Genomic DNA, 16,687 nt, shown 5'->3' with positions numbered 1-16,687 from the left:
AACCGGATATAGTATTAGTCTGGGTGAGAAGCAGAGACGAAAAAGGTCACCTCCGATTTGGATTGTACCACATCGTGGTCATTTTTGACTGCAAGGGAAAGGCAAGAATCCGAGAGCTCAGTTAGGGAAGAGTGTTTGTACTCAGACGTATGTCTTTGCGTCCCAAACTTCCCCACCATTTGTAGCAGCTAAGGGCACGTATTTTGTCTGCTATGATAGAGCATATACATGGTTGCCCCCTGATTTTTCGGGAACATGTTATGTTGCATATTTGTTGCCTCCTACGTACACTGCTGCTGTAGATTACCACAGAACGAGAGTCGTTAGGGGTGTCTTCAGTAAGGAAGATACCACTGGACTAGAAGTTGGAGACTTTTTCAAGGGTTTCCTACCGTTTTGGGGACCTATGGCAAACAGTAGAAACTTACGGCAATTAACGAGAGTGGTTGAATCCACCATAAATGAAACTGCTGGTGCCCTTAGTAATCTGACCGCTGAGCTTCAAGCGGATCGCCTTATGACGTTACAGTATCGAATGGTTTTGGACGTCATACTTGCGGACCGAGGTGGGGTATGTAAAGTGATCCAATCAAGTTGCTGCGTTTTCATACCAGACAATGCTCCTACAGTATACCAGGCCATTTCTAAGTTACATAAGATCTCTGAGTCTATAAATGTGGATAAAGGAGATTGGTCGTTGATTGGATGGTTTTGGGAACTGTTATCGACCTGGGGATGGAAGATTCTGATGATCATTGGGATGGCTTTAGCGATTCTTTTCCTGTTCTGTCTTTGTGTGCAGTGCGCTCCTGCTATATGTGGCCTCTGTGCTACTACGTGTGCAAGGAGACCTGTCCCAAGAGAGGTACTAAGTAAAAGGATTATGCTCCAGCAACATCTTGATGATCTGATGAATATAGACCTGCATTCAGATTGACGTGAGTTTAGGGTATTGCCTATGTAAGGGCAAAAGGAGAGTCTGAGGTTCCGTGAATTCTGAACCCGTTCCATAAAGGTCATGGTTTCGTTATGAATTTGATATTAGCGAACCGTAACTAGTTAGTGCGGCAAGTATGAGTGTTTTCGTCATGTTAGACTGATGGATTCACTACGTATTTAGGGATTTCGTTCTGAACCCTTGGGTTCCATTTTGTGTATGGGAGCCATTTTGTGGTTGCCCTCACATAGGCCGATGACTGTGGCTGAACAAGTCTTTTAAGTACATGTACACCTTAGCTCCAGTTCGTGCTGACTCCTGTTTGACCTGAGTGAACTGACCCTGTTGCCTGAAGCTGACCTTGTTAAACCAGTTCCTGCCCTTTAGCTGATCAAAATAAAGGATCAGAGCACAGGACATCGTAAAGTTTTATTACACACAAATATGCCTTATCCTACTCTCACCTGTTTCTTCTCCTTTCTTTATGGTCTATTTATGATTGGGTTGTGGCCTTTTTTATTATGGGTTCGTTTGACCTGTCTAAAGAAGAATGTTGGGTTTGACCGATGATTGATCATGGGCTGGGCAACTGAAAAGTGGGTTTGTCGTCATGCGATACTTTAGTTGTGGAAAAATGTGATTGGTTAAACTGTAAACAAGGAATGTTTGCCTGAAGCATAATGTTTGGCATAAAAAGGGATGACTTGCTGTGTAAAATTGAGCAGTCTCCTGAGAACTCATACCGTGATGACTTCTAGGACTTCTGTTACTGGCTGCAGCCAATAAATTAAATAACCTGGTTCTTCACTTTCCAGTCACAGTGGGGGATAGCTCATCTAAAGAGTGAACTGGTTGAACCAGATGGTGAAGGGTAATTTTACATTAAGGCATAAAAGAAGTGCTTCAAAAGGAAGTGAGGAAATGGTGATGATTAGATGACAGGATTTCTCCGATCCCTGACTGATGCATGGGGTCAATATAGCACCTCAACAAACAACTTGTCAGAAAATCCTGGAAAGGCTCCACTTGAAGATACAATCTCTGCTGGAAGAAGACTCCTGAATCCTGCTGGAAGAAAAGTGCTCACTCCAGAACTCATGGACTCAAGAACTCCTGGCTTCTGATGGCATCCAGGGACTGGAGCCGCTCTCCAAGGCCATAGTGAGTGGCCTCCTGTTTGCCTTGTTCACTGACACAAAAATCATAATGGCTCCTGACTCCAATTATGCCCAGCAGGACCTAGAGAACTGGACTGTGTAGGAAACATGGCTGAGCAGAGATCTAGAGCCCGATGTAGGTAAATTAGATTTACCGATTCATAAATACCGAATTTTACCGATTCGGTATTCATGAATTGGTGAATCTAATGTAGGTAATTATTCGGTAACAATTACCGAATCGGTAGGATTCGGTATTTACCGATTCTGTAATTACAGAATCAGTATTTGTCATTGATTCCTATGGGCCTTGAAGCCCATAGGATTCAATGGCAGATACCGATTCGGTAATTACAGAATCAGTAAAAATACCGAATTGCCAAGGGGGACAGGGTGTCACTTTGACACCCTGTTGCACCCCTGTTTCAGGCTTGTGTGCCATGTGACACACATACATGCCCTTAGGGCATGTATGTGTGCCACATGGCACAGTTGTACATGCAAAGATGTGCATGTACACTGGAATTCTTTATTTACCATGGAATAGTATTCCATGGTAAATAACGATTCGGTAATGGCCTGTTGCACTGATTACAGTGCCACCTACATATTGATTTACAGAATCGGTAAATTTACTGAATCGGTATTTTACCGACTCTGTATATTTACCGAATCGGTAAATTTACAGATTCTGTAAATCAATGGCCCCCTACATTACAAATCCCAAATACCGGTCGGTAACGGCCGAAATCAGCCGTTACCGACCGGTATTTGGCGAGCTACATCTGGCCCCTAGTGCCTAGACACCTGCAGAGTGAAGGTAAGGGTTGCATGACTAACCAGAAGGAACTTTTCCAGCAGTTGTAAGAGGATCAGAACATGTTTCTGAGGCTTGCCTATGGAACGTGCATGCTAAGCACTCAAGAAAACCATGTTTGCATCATTGGGAGCATTTATTGCTGCACTGACAATAGCTAAAGGTATGTAGCATTGTGAAGCCCTGCCTAACTACAGCTGAAAGTAATACAGTAGTCAATGATTTTGACATCCATAAATGTGACTGAGTTCAAAAGCAAAACATTAACACTAGTAAGGTAGCAAATCTATCAGTTTGGGGAAGCAATCATGGTTGCAATGAATTCCAGCTTTGATCTGCTCTGAGTTTTTGTTACCAAAACCAACGGATTAACCCCATGGAAGCTCATCATATTCTGCTGCTGCGCTGGGATTTACAAAAACCCATTATTCATGACGAGCTGGGCTCGTCATGAGCGTGCTGGGAGGCTACTTCATGACGAGCCCAGCTCGTCATGAGCGTCGAAGGGGTTAAACAGGAGCCTGACGATAATGTATCTGTCTTCAAGGGACCCGCACCCGTTTCAGTCTTGGGCTGTGTACTAAAAGTTTCTGACTTATATTTCAGATCCTAAATCCAAAGGCAAAGTTTTGACCAGAATGGCCTGCTTGGTTTATCTATCTTCCACTCCTTTGTGATTGGCCTAAAATCAAATTTGTCTCCATGTCCACCGAGGACTGTTGTTTTTCAATGGTGCTTTTTTTCTTCATAGTGGTTTTTGTCTTAAAATCTTCCTAGATTGGTTTATGATAATTATTATGCTTTATTCTTTACTTGATCTTTCCTGGTGTTGCTTGATCTTACCATGCACTTCTCTGAGGTGTGCCTTCTCCTTGTGCCATAGCTAACAGGAGTTGAGCAGAGATTCTCTTCTACCAGACCGTGTTTGGAACTAACCACATTGTGATTATTCAGTAGGTAGGGATGCCCCATTTCAAATTAATGATCCAGTTCAAAAAAGTTACACATCGTTTCTTCGATATGATTTAACAAAGTAAAACACCCCAGCCTTTGAACTGCATCATTTAAATACACCAATCACTATTTTAACATAAAAACTTTACTCTTCATAGTTGTGTTTCACAAACTGAAACTTAGTATTAGTTTGATGGTCAAAATATCCTGGTGTGCAGAACCAACTTTTGAATTTAAGATCAAAAGAACAATTCTACAAGGAACATTACAGAAGATATTTTGTAGATCCTGTTTGACATCTTTTCGATTAAATGCGATTTGAGAAAAAAAAGAACATAACAAAGGAATCTTAAAACTAGGGTTTCAATCGAAGAGATTGCTGTGTAGTGCTTTTTATTACTACACTTACACAAACACACGCACGGGTGCCACAATTATATGGGGCATTTTTTTCAATAATCGAAAAGGTTTTCAAAGAAACAGTTTATGTCCTTTGATGTGATCATTGTGTGTGCACAAAACAAAACCAAGATGCGTGTGTTTTCCAATTTCTGAGGCATTATTTGTCATAAATAAATCGTGCTATTCCTGGGATCTGGGGCACATTCTCCAAACACAGGCCACAAAGGATGGCGAGAAACCCTTTTGTATTGCTGCTTGAATTTACAAGGTACAATGACTTAGCTAACAAAGTCCTCTGATGAAAGCGGAAAACGGAATTGCTTGCTGGCCTCTTTGGCTGACAGGTTATGTTGTTCATCTTGACTGTATTTGATAGAACACAGTGCTCCTTTTAAATATTTTATTCACTCAGGGAGAAAGGATGTGAGATAACGCTAACAAGAACTGACAAATAGAATACATCATTTCCGGCCCTAACATCTCTCTTTTATAATTTGACAAGGGCTAGGATAGATGTTAAGGTACAGGTATTAAAGAAGATTGAACTGCTGTGTTTACAACCTGAAATTAATTATTTTTAGGTATTGCTAATTTTTCTAGAATGTATTGTGCATTACCGGTGTCCATGCCTAAAAACCTTGGGGCATATTTATGACTGGGGTTGTGTGATGCTTGTACCACGCAACGTGGCCTTGCGGGGCTTCAGTAATTGCATTTCTGGCTTGCGCTGCGCGTGTATCATGTTGTGTAGCCCTGACTGGTTTCATAAATTTAGAGTACTGCAAATCGCTGCATCGTTACCCCTCCCTGGAAAAATGCTCCATGGGCGTTGTGTGGGTGTTACCACGCAATTTCCACGAATTGTGACACATTTCCAGATTTATCATTGCTGGTAGACCTGGGAATGATCTATAAAAAAAAAGAGCATAAGAGGATAATTATAACTAGGATGCCCTCCACCCACAAAGTTCAAAAAAACAACATGACCTGGTTATAAGAAACACATGATAATTTTAAATAATTTCTGACAAATAGATATCCTGTTTAACTCTTTGATGAGACTATGCTCATCATCAGCACTTTCATGACAGAAAAAAGAATGTGACCTGACTCTTAAAATAATGTACAAAAATTAAGAAATGAAAGCGTGGGGTGTATAAGTGAAGGTGACATCTATCTACCATCTACGCCCCGTAATGTGAAAAAGAGTAAACAAAACTCTCCATAAGTTAAAAGAGAGTTGTGAACATCTATCACACATATTTTTTAGTTTTTACTCATGGTCACACTCAATTAAAAAGATGACATGTTTAGACCATTTTAACCAGGTCTTTTTTCTGACAAGAAATTGCAGATGATGACAAAGTGAGCAAACTGGTGAGTACCAACCAGAAGCTCCATGGATGGTGCTTACGTGAGGCACTTTCTGACCCACCTAACATTTTCCAGTTATGTTTTGTTAGTCCATTGGGAGACCATGGGCTGATGGGCTTGTGACCTGCATTGGGTGGTTGATGAGTTTTTTTAATAATAACTAACACAGCCAGGTGGGCAAGACTAGATACTCAAGCATAGTCTCACCAAAGAGCTAAACATGGTATCTATTTGGCAGAAATTGTTTAAAATTATCATGTGCTTCCTATTACCAGGTCTTGTGTTTTTTTTGAAGATCTGGGAATGAGCCAAAATGATACGCCTTCTCAGGTGTGCTGTAACAAGGGAAAATATCTTTATTTCTCCTTGTTACTTCCTTTTTCTATGTCAGCACACATAGAAAAGGAATATGCCTCTCAGGATTGTTTTTGTGCAGGAAGATGCTCCTTCCTGCACAAAAACAATCCTGCATGCAACGGAGGCACGCTTGTACCATGGAGCAAGGGTGCCTGCATTGGCGCTAGGCAGTCAAAAAGGCACAAGCAGAGGGTCAAAGGCAGGAATGCACTCTATTTGTTTAAATACGGCACATTCCTACCCTGTCACGTAGCACAGCAAGGTGACTTACAGAGCTGTGTGACTTTCTCATAAATATGCCCCCTAGTAGTCAAATTGCACCAATGCCAGCCAATTCTTCATTGGTGCCTGGTAATGAACCAGTGCAAAAACAACAGTTGATGGACAGAATGCAGAACAATGTCATACATTCACCCCAGTACAGAGATCTGGGCCTAAATCCATCGTTTTTTTGCTCACCACACCACCCCAATTCAGACATGACCATATGCAAATCAGCCTTGACCCCGTGCCTCATGGGAACAGTCCAGTCCGAACTGCCAAGCCATGTCTTCCTTGGACCAGAATCAAGCATCCTAGGACCGGTTTCTGGCTATAATTTTCCATCAACTGTGTTTTTTGCAATTTTCACCCCGAGTGGGATGGGTATGCTCAGACGTGAGTCCCAGGCTCTCCACACCACTGGAGTCAAGCTATCCAGGCTGAATGAAGGCTGATAGCCAGAAACCGGTCCTTGGATGCTTGATTCCGGTCTGGGAAAGACATGGCTTGGTAGTTCGGACTGGACTGTTCCCATGAGGCACAGGGTCAGAGCTGATTTGCATATAGCCAGTGTCTAACCCAGGGTGGTGTGGAGTGCAAAAAAACGATGGATTTAGGCCCAGATCCTTGTACTGGGGTGAATGTATGACATTGTTCTACATTCTGTCCATCAACTGTGTTTTTTGGTAATGAACCAGTGCAGAGCAATTCCGTAGAGGTCCCTGCATTACTAACATGTTACAAAGGGCCTGATTCACAAAAATGACTTACATTTTTGAGTAAGTTTACACTTTTAACTAAGGTTACTTGTTTTATGTATATCACAAACTGCACTTTTGTAGTAATTTACACTTCTGTAGAAAGTTACACTTTTGTGGTAAGTACAGAACTTCGTATGGCCAACCACTTGTACTGCACATCCTTACATAGAAAATAATGGAGGTAGGGCCTTTCCAAAAAAGTGTAACTTACATCAAAAAAGCTGGTTGTGAATACTAAAAAGTTGTAAACTTACTGAAAAGTGTAAATTAACATAAAACTGCATTTTGTGAATAAGTTCATATAAAACTATGTAGTTGCCTACATACTGTGAAGAGCAATATTGAATTGAAAGTTACACAATGCAATGCACCAAATATCAATAACATAAATATCAAAAAGCAAAATGTAATCAAAACAACAATATTGTGCATCAAAATATAGTAAAACAAAATACTGTTCTAAATATCAGAATGGAATTGACAAAATTATTGACAATGTAAATATCTTCAATGAAAATAGCGACAACATATGTTTAAAAAAGGTGTTAAAAATGTACAAACTGAAGAAAATATATACGAAAGTTAATAAAGACAACTTCAATTTCAGTGTGAATAATTCGTTATACAAATTATAGCAATAGATCAGAATTAATTAATCACAATAAATTATGATGATCATAGTTTGCCAACATGTATATGTATTATTACTGCATATGGAAAAAGAAGCACAAACAGTTATAATAATCTGTATTGAAAGGAGGGACTAATATTAGTTAGAGGTCATCCTTTATAGAGACTACTTAAGTATCATTAGTCTCAAATGTATTCCATATTCCACATGATGCCTTCAATTGACAACATGGAAAAAAATACGTGCTCTAGAATTTGGAGCTTTGTTTACATAGGAGGCATTGAATACTCCCACTGTTTAAACTAAAGGGTATGCATTCCAAGGAGAAAGCAATGACCCTCTGCCTAAGTACTGAGGAGGAATTTGTTGTGCTTTCATTATCGTCCTTGTTATGGGCAGCTTTGCTGAAATAAAACATTGGATTGTGATCTCTATGATCCGGCAACAATTAATAGGGGTCAATTGGATACTGACTAGTGTTGATAATTTGTAATAAAAATAGAGTGTGCTACTAAGTTGTTGTTCTAATAAATGTACCACCGTTGTCACCAGGGCTGGGCTGGGAACCCAAAGCAGCCCTGGCAATGTTGTTAGACCAGCCACCTCATGATTCGTAGTGAGCAAGTCTGACCACAACAATGGGAATTTGTGAGGGTGAGGGGGGTGCACTGGCTAGCTCCAGGAGGTAAAAAAAAGTGAGTGAATTATGCTTTCTTGATGCTATTGGTACTGGCAGGGGGCGATATTACAGCACCACTGTAAAACTGGCCCCTTGTAACAAAACTGGCCCCACCCTTCCAGTCTCCCTGGGAAATGCCTGATGCCTGGTATGGCCAGTGCAGCCAAGCCCTGGTTGGCACCAGAAATGAGGGAATCCATGGCACAACTGAAAAATAAGGTTTGCTTTTGGCTGAGTAGGAACTCTGATTTTCTTCCTGAAGAATATAAGTACATTCTATTTGTGAGAAGAATAGGGTGGGTGGGACCATCAGCTAAACAACTGGAGAGGGCATGTGTTGTCATCAACTTCTGGTATTCCTGGCTGGCACATCGCCTGATTTTCTCTTGTAGACAGCATGGTACAATGTCCAATGCAATCAACTTGGTACCTCTAGGGTTTTTCTAAAAGCACATACAACCATCAGGGAAGATGGTGACCCAACTATTGGGAAGGAAACCTGCACATGGACTGCCCATCAGGATCAGTAATAGATTTTCAGTGCTATCTGGTCTAGAGGATAAATACTGACTGAAATGTACCTATCAATCTTCGGTGGTTTGTGAAATTGTGTCCACCTTTGCAAGTGGTGGTGTTGATTGTCCTTCGGATTCCTTTACTAGGGTGGACTCTTTGTTGCAGCTTGTTTGTGGAACATTGAAGGTTATGAAACTAAATTATAGGATGGGGATTCGGTGGATTATATCTCCCAAATGCATCACTGTGATGATGCAGGAGACCTGTTTCCTGGGGGATGTTAAATTCTGAAACTGAGAGCAGAAGCTACCTCAAATGAATTCTGTTTTATTGTAGCAGGGGACTTTAATGCAAAAATTGGCACAAATACCACCCTGTCTGATCCCTTTGAAAGTAGAGATGTAAATTTGCTTAGTTGGACAAGGTGCAGATCATAGAGGTTAGAAATGGTTGGAGTCCATTTCTAGCTCTGAGGGGGTCAATACATTTGAGCTGGTTGTCAATCTCTCTAGACAGGCTCAGACGTTCGTGGGCTTGGGCTCAGGCACAGTGATTGATTATGTTTTTGTAGCTAGAGTCCTGAGTCAGCTTGTTCTTAGGGGAGGGGGTCAAAGTGAAGGAGCACAGTGACCATAACCCTATTGAGATCTAATTTGATCTGCCAGATCTTAGATGCTCCCAGGTTATCAAGGATAACGGGATCAGAGTCAGCTGGCAACATACAAACCGTCCACTCACCCTCTCAGCCCTGGTGAAACAATCAAAACCTGATTTCCGACGTCTTGTTGACAGCTAATTCCTCCCTCCCTCACTAAGATTAAGGCTGCAATGGATAAGCTGAATAGTTCAGAGAGGGACTTGATCAATGGTGCCCATATTCCTGCAAGGAATAGCCTTCCGGGTGGCTTCATAGGTAGCAGATGTAGAGCCTCTAACAAAAGGCTGAAAAAGGCACTCAGCACTAAGCCCAGGGATAGATGGAGGGTAAAAAAGGCTAGACTAGAGTATAAACTAGTTATTGAAAACAGGAAACTTTAGGCTAAGGATGCGGTGTGGGAGAACCTTGTTCAAGCATGCCAGATAAAAGACACTATGAGGTTCTGGAATATTGTTAACAAAGGGAGATTCGCAACCGGGATGACAGAGGTGCTAGGATCTCATTCACCACCTGAATGCTGGTAGGAACACTTCCGTTGAATCTATTTTTATGAGGAATGCAGGGGGAGGCTGGGCTGTTTTCTGATCCCCACCATCCAATGTTTGTTAGGGTTTGCCGAGAGGTAGTGATAGCAGCCATCCAAGTAAGACCATCAAACAAGGCCCCTGTCCCCAATGCAATGCCAATAGTCTTTTATAAAGTAAATGTCCATCTATGGGCACCCATTATCATTAAAAGTCCTAACCAAGGCAGCAATTCAAGGCACATCCCCCTCCTTGTGAATGGCATGTATTTTTCCCATCTATATAAAGGGAAACAGAACTGATCCCAAATGTTACAGGCCTATTTATTTGCTGGACTCAATGGTGAAGATCCTGGGGCACATTATCCTGCACAGAAGAGAGAGTTGGGCCCAAGATATTGCCATTATGAGCCCAGTTCAGTACGGATTTCGGGAAGGGCTGGGGACTCTGGAGCAGTGTTTAAACTTGCACTTGTTTATTGGGAAACACAGGATCGCCAAGAAAGGAACTTTATGCCTTGCATTCATGGACCTTAGTAGTGCATTTTATTGATTCAATCGCACCAAACTCTGGAGAATTCTACATAAGCTGTGTGTAGCTAACACTACCGTGGACTTTGTATAGGTGCTCCATGATGAAGTTAGAGCTTCAGTCAGGTTTGGCATGGAGGAGCAGTATACTGAATTTTTAGGGATGTTCATCAGGGGTATGTGTTAGCTTCAATTTTATTTCTTTTATTTATTAATGGTCTGCACTCCTTTGTAGTCTACCAGTGTAAGGACATTGCAGTTGTAAATGGCAAAGGCATGCCAGCTCTGCTGTATGCTGAGGACACAGTTTTACTTTCTCAACTCTGAATGGCTTACAGGGAGCTGTTAACGCCTTTGTCAAATACATGTATGACCTGGACATAGAGGTATGGTGTGTGGTAAACCCCAGAGCAAACCAGGACCTGTGGTTATCAAAGGACATATAATTAGTCATGTTCATTAGTTCTCTTAGCTGGGTGAAACATTTGATGCCAGAGGAAATAGGTTACCATGTATTTCTAAGCAGTGCACTTGTTTTCACTCCTCAGTGGATGCTGTTTTTGAACTTTCATCTAGAGTTGGTAATCAGCCAATTTTGCACCTGTTGAAGGTATACAAACTAAAATGCCTACCAGTACCAACCTTTGGGGCTCACACTTGGGGATATCGGAATAGCCACACTGTGCAGCAGGAAAGAGAATTGGTTTTGTAGGCATCTGCTCAGAGTTTTGTTTTGCACTACCAGAGGAATTGGGATTAGATTATGAAGAAGATCCTAAAAAGCTCACCCCTTGCTTCTCTGGATTTCGATATGGGGAAGAAGCATGCAGTCCTCAATTGGGAAATGATCGCTGATTGTCTGTCTTGTGATCTGGTCGTGAACATACCCTGGCTGAATTATATTAGAAACATGAAGGAGTTCCAAAAATGTGTTGTAGCTGCTAGGGAATCGAAGGAACAAAGGAAACCGTCTGAAAGAGACTGTTATAGTCATGACATGCCAGGGTTTAGAGCCCTACCTTTCACAGATTAGCAATGCATGGGAAAGGCCTCTAACAACTATATTTTGGATGGGAACCGTCAGGTGTAATCTTTGTTTCCCCTTGGGGCGGTTCGATTCAAAACTTATTTCTGTGTGCCCTTGTGATGATATCTCCCCTCTGACACTGCTGCACTTTGATTTGTTTTGTAAATTTAATGAACCTTGTAGGCGAAGTTTTCTATTACCGATTTTAAAAAGGCTGGTGTTTCTATAGTGCAAGGCCGGTGTTTTATTTTCTTTGCATGGCAGCAGATGTTAATGTTTGTCTTGTGGTGGGAGCTTTTCTCAAAAAGGCAATATGTTGGCATACCTCTGTGAATGTTTATTGTGCTACTTTTTAACTTATTTATTGTAAATCTGATGCTTAGTGCACAAAGCGCTGAACAGCAGGGGACCCAGATATCTCATAGAGAAACTCATTCCTTATCAACCAGGAAGGTTTCTAAGATCAATGAGCACGAATTAAGAAAACTCGCTCAGGAGGCAATGCATTTTCATTCCTGGTCTCTTGTTACTGAAGCAAACTTCCTATTCACATACGAGAATACACTGTTCATCGTAGTTTTAGGAAATTACTGAAAACCGAACTATGTTAGTATCATTATTTACTGCCTGTGTTCTTTCAGCTGTGACGAGATATCCCTTTGGGGGTGATTCATGCGCATTACAAATAATTTTTATAATAATATTAATTTGATTGCATATTTTATGTAATGCATGTCTGTTCTTTTATGGTTATTTTTAATAATTGAATAAAGAGAATATTGATTGATTGGTTGATTGAAAAATAGAATACTTTTACTTGACTGAGGTGTGGTTCAGTGCAAATGCCGTATTGCTTGCTGTTTGTGCAGTACCTTTCCATATTGTTTACAGGGATGTCGTGCATTTTCTTTTAATTGAAATTCCATTGTTTTCATGTATTTGTATTTATTATGTACTAGCTGTACCTCAGTCTGGTTAAATGGAAGGGAAAGGAAAGAGTAAGCGCACGTTTCTAATGTGTTTAATTTCACAATGCTTGTGGGCACACAATATGTTTTTGTGACTATTGTCACGTTGTGTATACATAAGCACGCACTAATGTTGCAAAGTGAACCAACTCCTCCCCGCTCCCTCCACCAACTTCCCAGTCTGCCATCCTGACACCAACTGTCCATCCTAATATATGTAGACTATTGTCTCTATGCGTCCTTTCTTAATGTTGCAAAATGAACAAACTCCTCCCCCCTCCCTCTACCCACTTCCCAGCCTGCCATCCTGACACTAACTGTCCATCCTAATATATGTAGACTATTGTCTCTATGCGTCCCTTGTAGTTTTTGCGCAACAACCAAATCGATAGGGTCTGTTTGGCCTTTTGGTTAAAAACGCGCGTATTAGACATGCGTGTATTCTAATCCCACGCTGTGTATATATATAAACATGCGCTTAATCGAATGCAACGTTGTGTCGAAATTTCAAATCAATCAATGAAGAGCTTTCCCTTGTAGTTTTTGCGCAGCAACCAAATCGATAGGGTCTGTTCAGCCTTTCGATTAAAGACATGCGCGTATTGGACACGCGCGTATTCTAATCCCACGTTGTGTATATATAAACACGTGCTTAATCGAATCCTACGTTGTGTCAAAATTTCAAATCAATCGGTGAAGAACTTTCGGCGATTTAAGATTTTGAACAAAGGAACATTGTGTCTGTACGGGCTTTTGATTAAAAACACGCGCATGTTCGACACGCACATATTGAAATCCAACGTTGTGTATATAAAAACACCCCCCTATTCGAATCCAAACATTTGCATTTTTATTTATATAGAAGATAGATTGTAAGGCATAATGCTGACAATAAAGAATTTACTCTCTAGTCCAAGTCATCCTTTGCAGAGAATGCATCAGCATCATTAGTCTAAAATGTATTCCATATTCCACATGATGTTTCATTTGAGAGCCATAAAAAATAGATGCTTTATAGTTTGTAACCTTGCTCTGCATAGGTTACCTCTTCTGACCCATTACATCTGTCTACTGCTACTCTCAAGCATACATTCTTGGTACACAAGCTAAAAAAAGCATCTCATTTATATTCAGCTTGAAAATTCAGATGATTCTGAATTTCATAAGGAACAGCTAGTCTACTGTTATATTCAAGGGGGTCAATTTCCCCCAATTTTGCCTATTGTTTTCAAAGCTCAGGGTCTGAACTGCTCTCTTTACCTTACGTTGTATCTGTATTTGAGTTGAACAGCTCATCAATTCAGATTGAGATTAGGCAATGAAAAAGATATGTTCTTCACTACTGAACAACAATTAGAAGACACCACTAACCACACTAGGCATGGATAACTTTGAAATGTGTTCATCATGGCAAGATCACTTTACAGGCCCAACATAGGACTGCACCCAAAATGTTATAATGAAAACATTTTTAATCTATTCAAATTCCTTAGGCAAGAAAACCTTTCTTTAAAAATTGAAGAACGGAGCATTATCCTCTCTATTATGATTAGATGGGACATATTTATCTTTTCATTTTCTAAGCTCAAATGTAGAATTCCTGAACGTATATAACTTTCTTAATAGGACATTTTTAAAAGACTTACACATATTATTAAGAGAGGCACTAGAGGCCAATTCTCTAGTCATTTGCTTCTCAATGTGCAATTTGGACGATTTGTTTTTAATGAAAATAACTCCCAAATAAACATAGTGCTTAACTTGTTCCAAATTTTTGCTTCAGAACTAGTAATGATGGCTTTACCTATACCTACTCTCTTTCCATACTAGTACTTTGGGCTGTATGGATTACAATATGCAACACCTTCTCTTTTTTGATATAGTTTTATAAGATAGCAAATATAAAGCAATTATGTTACCTGAGATGGATGCCTTTTTGTGAAACCCCTTGTCCTACAAAAGGAAGGGTATTATTTAGCCGGACCTTACTTTGGATATGGTGCAGAAGATGTTTTGCTAAATATTTACCTGAAGAGTTCAATAATGTGATTTAGCTATTATTCTTCAGGTTGAAGGCTTCTTTACTGTAGATGAGCAACAATATACTTCCTTTCCTAGAAGTTGTAACAACAGTTACAAATGTTCTCTATACCTCACAATCTCTTTTTATTAAACTAATGGGATCCCATCTGGTGCACTCAATTTTTTCTTGTTGGAAATTCATGTTTTGATCATCTCAGCATTTATTTGGAGATCATAAATCTTTCTATTAATACATTTATTCTTGTGTTCTTGAGACTCATTTTGAACATGCATTTAGTTATATATATTATAGCCATTCTTTTTCTGTAAATAATGTAGCTGGACACGTTTCCTATGCACCTTGTTCATTAAGTTCTCAAAAGATTTAGCATTATTCATATGACTTGTAGATTGTCCCATGCTTTAATGACCCTTTGCTCCTTTCAGAATGGGCAAAAGTGTGATTTACTTTTTTTTTATTTTTATTTATGCAGCTACATGGGTTGAATAATTCCTAAATGGCTGTTTTAAAGAGTTATTTAATTGTACTGTTATTTGATGATCAATTTCATTTATCTTACTTACTATGGATCTAATTGTGTAACAAATTGTTGTTACCAAGTTGCTGTTACCAAGTTGTTGTTAACAAGTCATTTGAATTCAAAATGAAAAAACACAGCCTCACCCTTAATTAGCATATTGCCAAGTAAACATACATGCCCTGGTTCCACTCTCATATTCAGGAATGTGCAACCTTTCCTCGATAAAAGTGAATTCAGAACTGCTATCCAAGCCCTTGTTCTGCAACTGGATGCCATTGCTTCCTGACTCCTCACTGGCCTCCTATAGCTCCTCAGTGCTGATCCCCTTTTTGACGCTTGAGGCAGTCATGCTTTAGTCTTAATACCTTTTTTGCTCAAATGATATCCAAGCTAAATTATTGTCCTTTTTTCCACCATGTCAGGACAGTAAAGGTACCCAGGGTTTGTGGATACCTCTTAATATGTGGCAAAAATATGTTTATAACGGATTAACATGTAAATGTATGTCTTTTTTCTAAATATGACATCAATAAATGGGTTGTTCTGCTAATAGCTCCATCTTTCTAGATTTCAGGAACAGGCAGAGTTGTAAAAAAACCTTTTTTATTTTTATAGTTCTTGCAATTTTCTTTAGGTAGTTTATTTTTACTGTTATTTTGTGTTTTTTGCCTACATGAAGTTAGTGGTGGAAATAGGTGAGAAACCCATGCGTGCGTTCAGAAAGCTATAAATAATTGGAAAGTAGACAACATTTGAGATTCATCAACGGGTCATTTGTGCAAATTGCTCATGAATTTCCCAAATATTCTAATTGTTGAACTCAAACACTAAGTAGTATTTTGTTTCTTATATCAGATTCTGCTGGTGGGGTGTTATATAGTATTTGTTGGTTCTCCACAAATCCGCACTAGAATCAATAAAATCGCAAATTAGGTGTGAAGAATTCGCAATTTCTTTACATCCAAGGCCACGTCCTTGGAATGTGAGCTTAAGACAGCAGCATCTTCATAGGAGGCTTCACAACCAAGTGATTCTTCAATGCCCAATCATCCAATACCCAAAAGCGAAGCTCAATGGTCCACTTTTAAACTATATGACTAGAACAACATCCTTAAAACCTTATCGGCCATTAAGCCCAACAATCACTTCAATGATCCACTCCCTGCAAAATTTGTGTCATTCATAGACCAGGAGATCATCCCCAGTTGGACATCAATAGTCAATGGTTCCCTGTCTCAAGGATCCTTCCCAGACTGTCTAAAAATGGGACAGGTCATTTCCATCATAAAAAGACCAACAGCGAATCCCGCTAAACCTAGCAATTTTCCACCAGTATCCAACATTTCCCTGTTAGCTAAAGTGATAGAAAAATGTGTTCAGCAACAACTAAGTCAGCACATATCTAAATTCCAACTACTAGACGATTGCCAATCAGGATGTAGACCAAATCATAGTACAGAAACGGCAATTCTACACGTAGTAGACAACGCATTACTCGCTCTGGACCAAAACAAAGCATGTCTGTTAATCCTTCCGGATTTATCATCTGCGTTTGACACAGTTAACCATG

General features: G+C 40.0%; 1 protein-coding gene across 1 annotated transcript in view; it reads left to right on the top strand.

The window, feature by feature from the left end:
* LOC144783955 (uncharacterized) overlaps window positions 1-3,544 on the top strand; it is a 53,722-nt gene extending 50,178 nt beyond the window's left edge. The window contains exon 3 of the mRNA XM_078662684.1: window positions 3,518-3,544. Coding sequence (XP_078518810.1) covers window positions 3,518-3,544 — 27 coding nt within the window. The remainder of the gene's footprint in view (window positions 1-3,517) is intronic.
* The last annotated feature ends 13,143 nt before the right edge of the window (window positions 3,545-16,687 follow it).

Source organism: Lissotriton helveticus, chromosome 10 (genome assembly GCF_964261635.1).
Source record: "Lissotriton helveticus chromosome 10, aLisHel1.1, whole genome shotgun sequence".
NCBI classification, from domain to species: Eukaryota; Metazoa; Chordata; class Amphibia; order Caudata; family Salamandridae; genus Lissotriton; species Lissotriton helveticus.
Note: the sequence above shows the minus strand (reverse complement) of the source record. Positions and strands in the feature narration are given on the sequence as shown.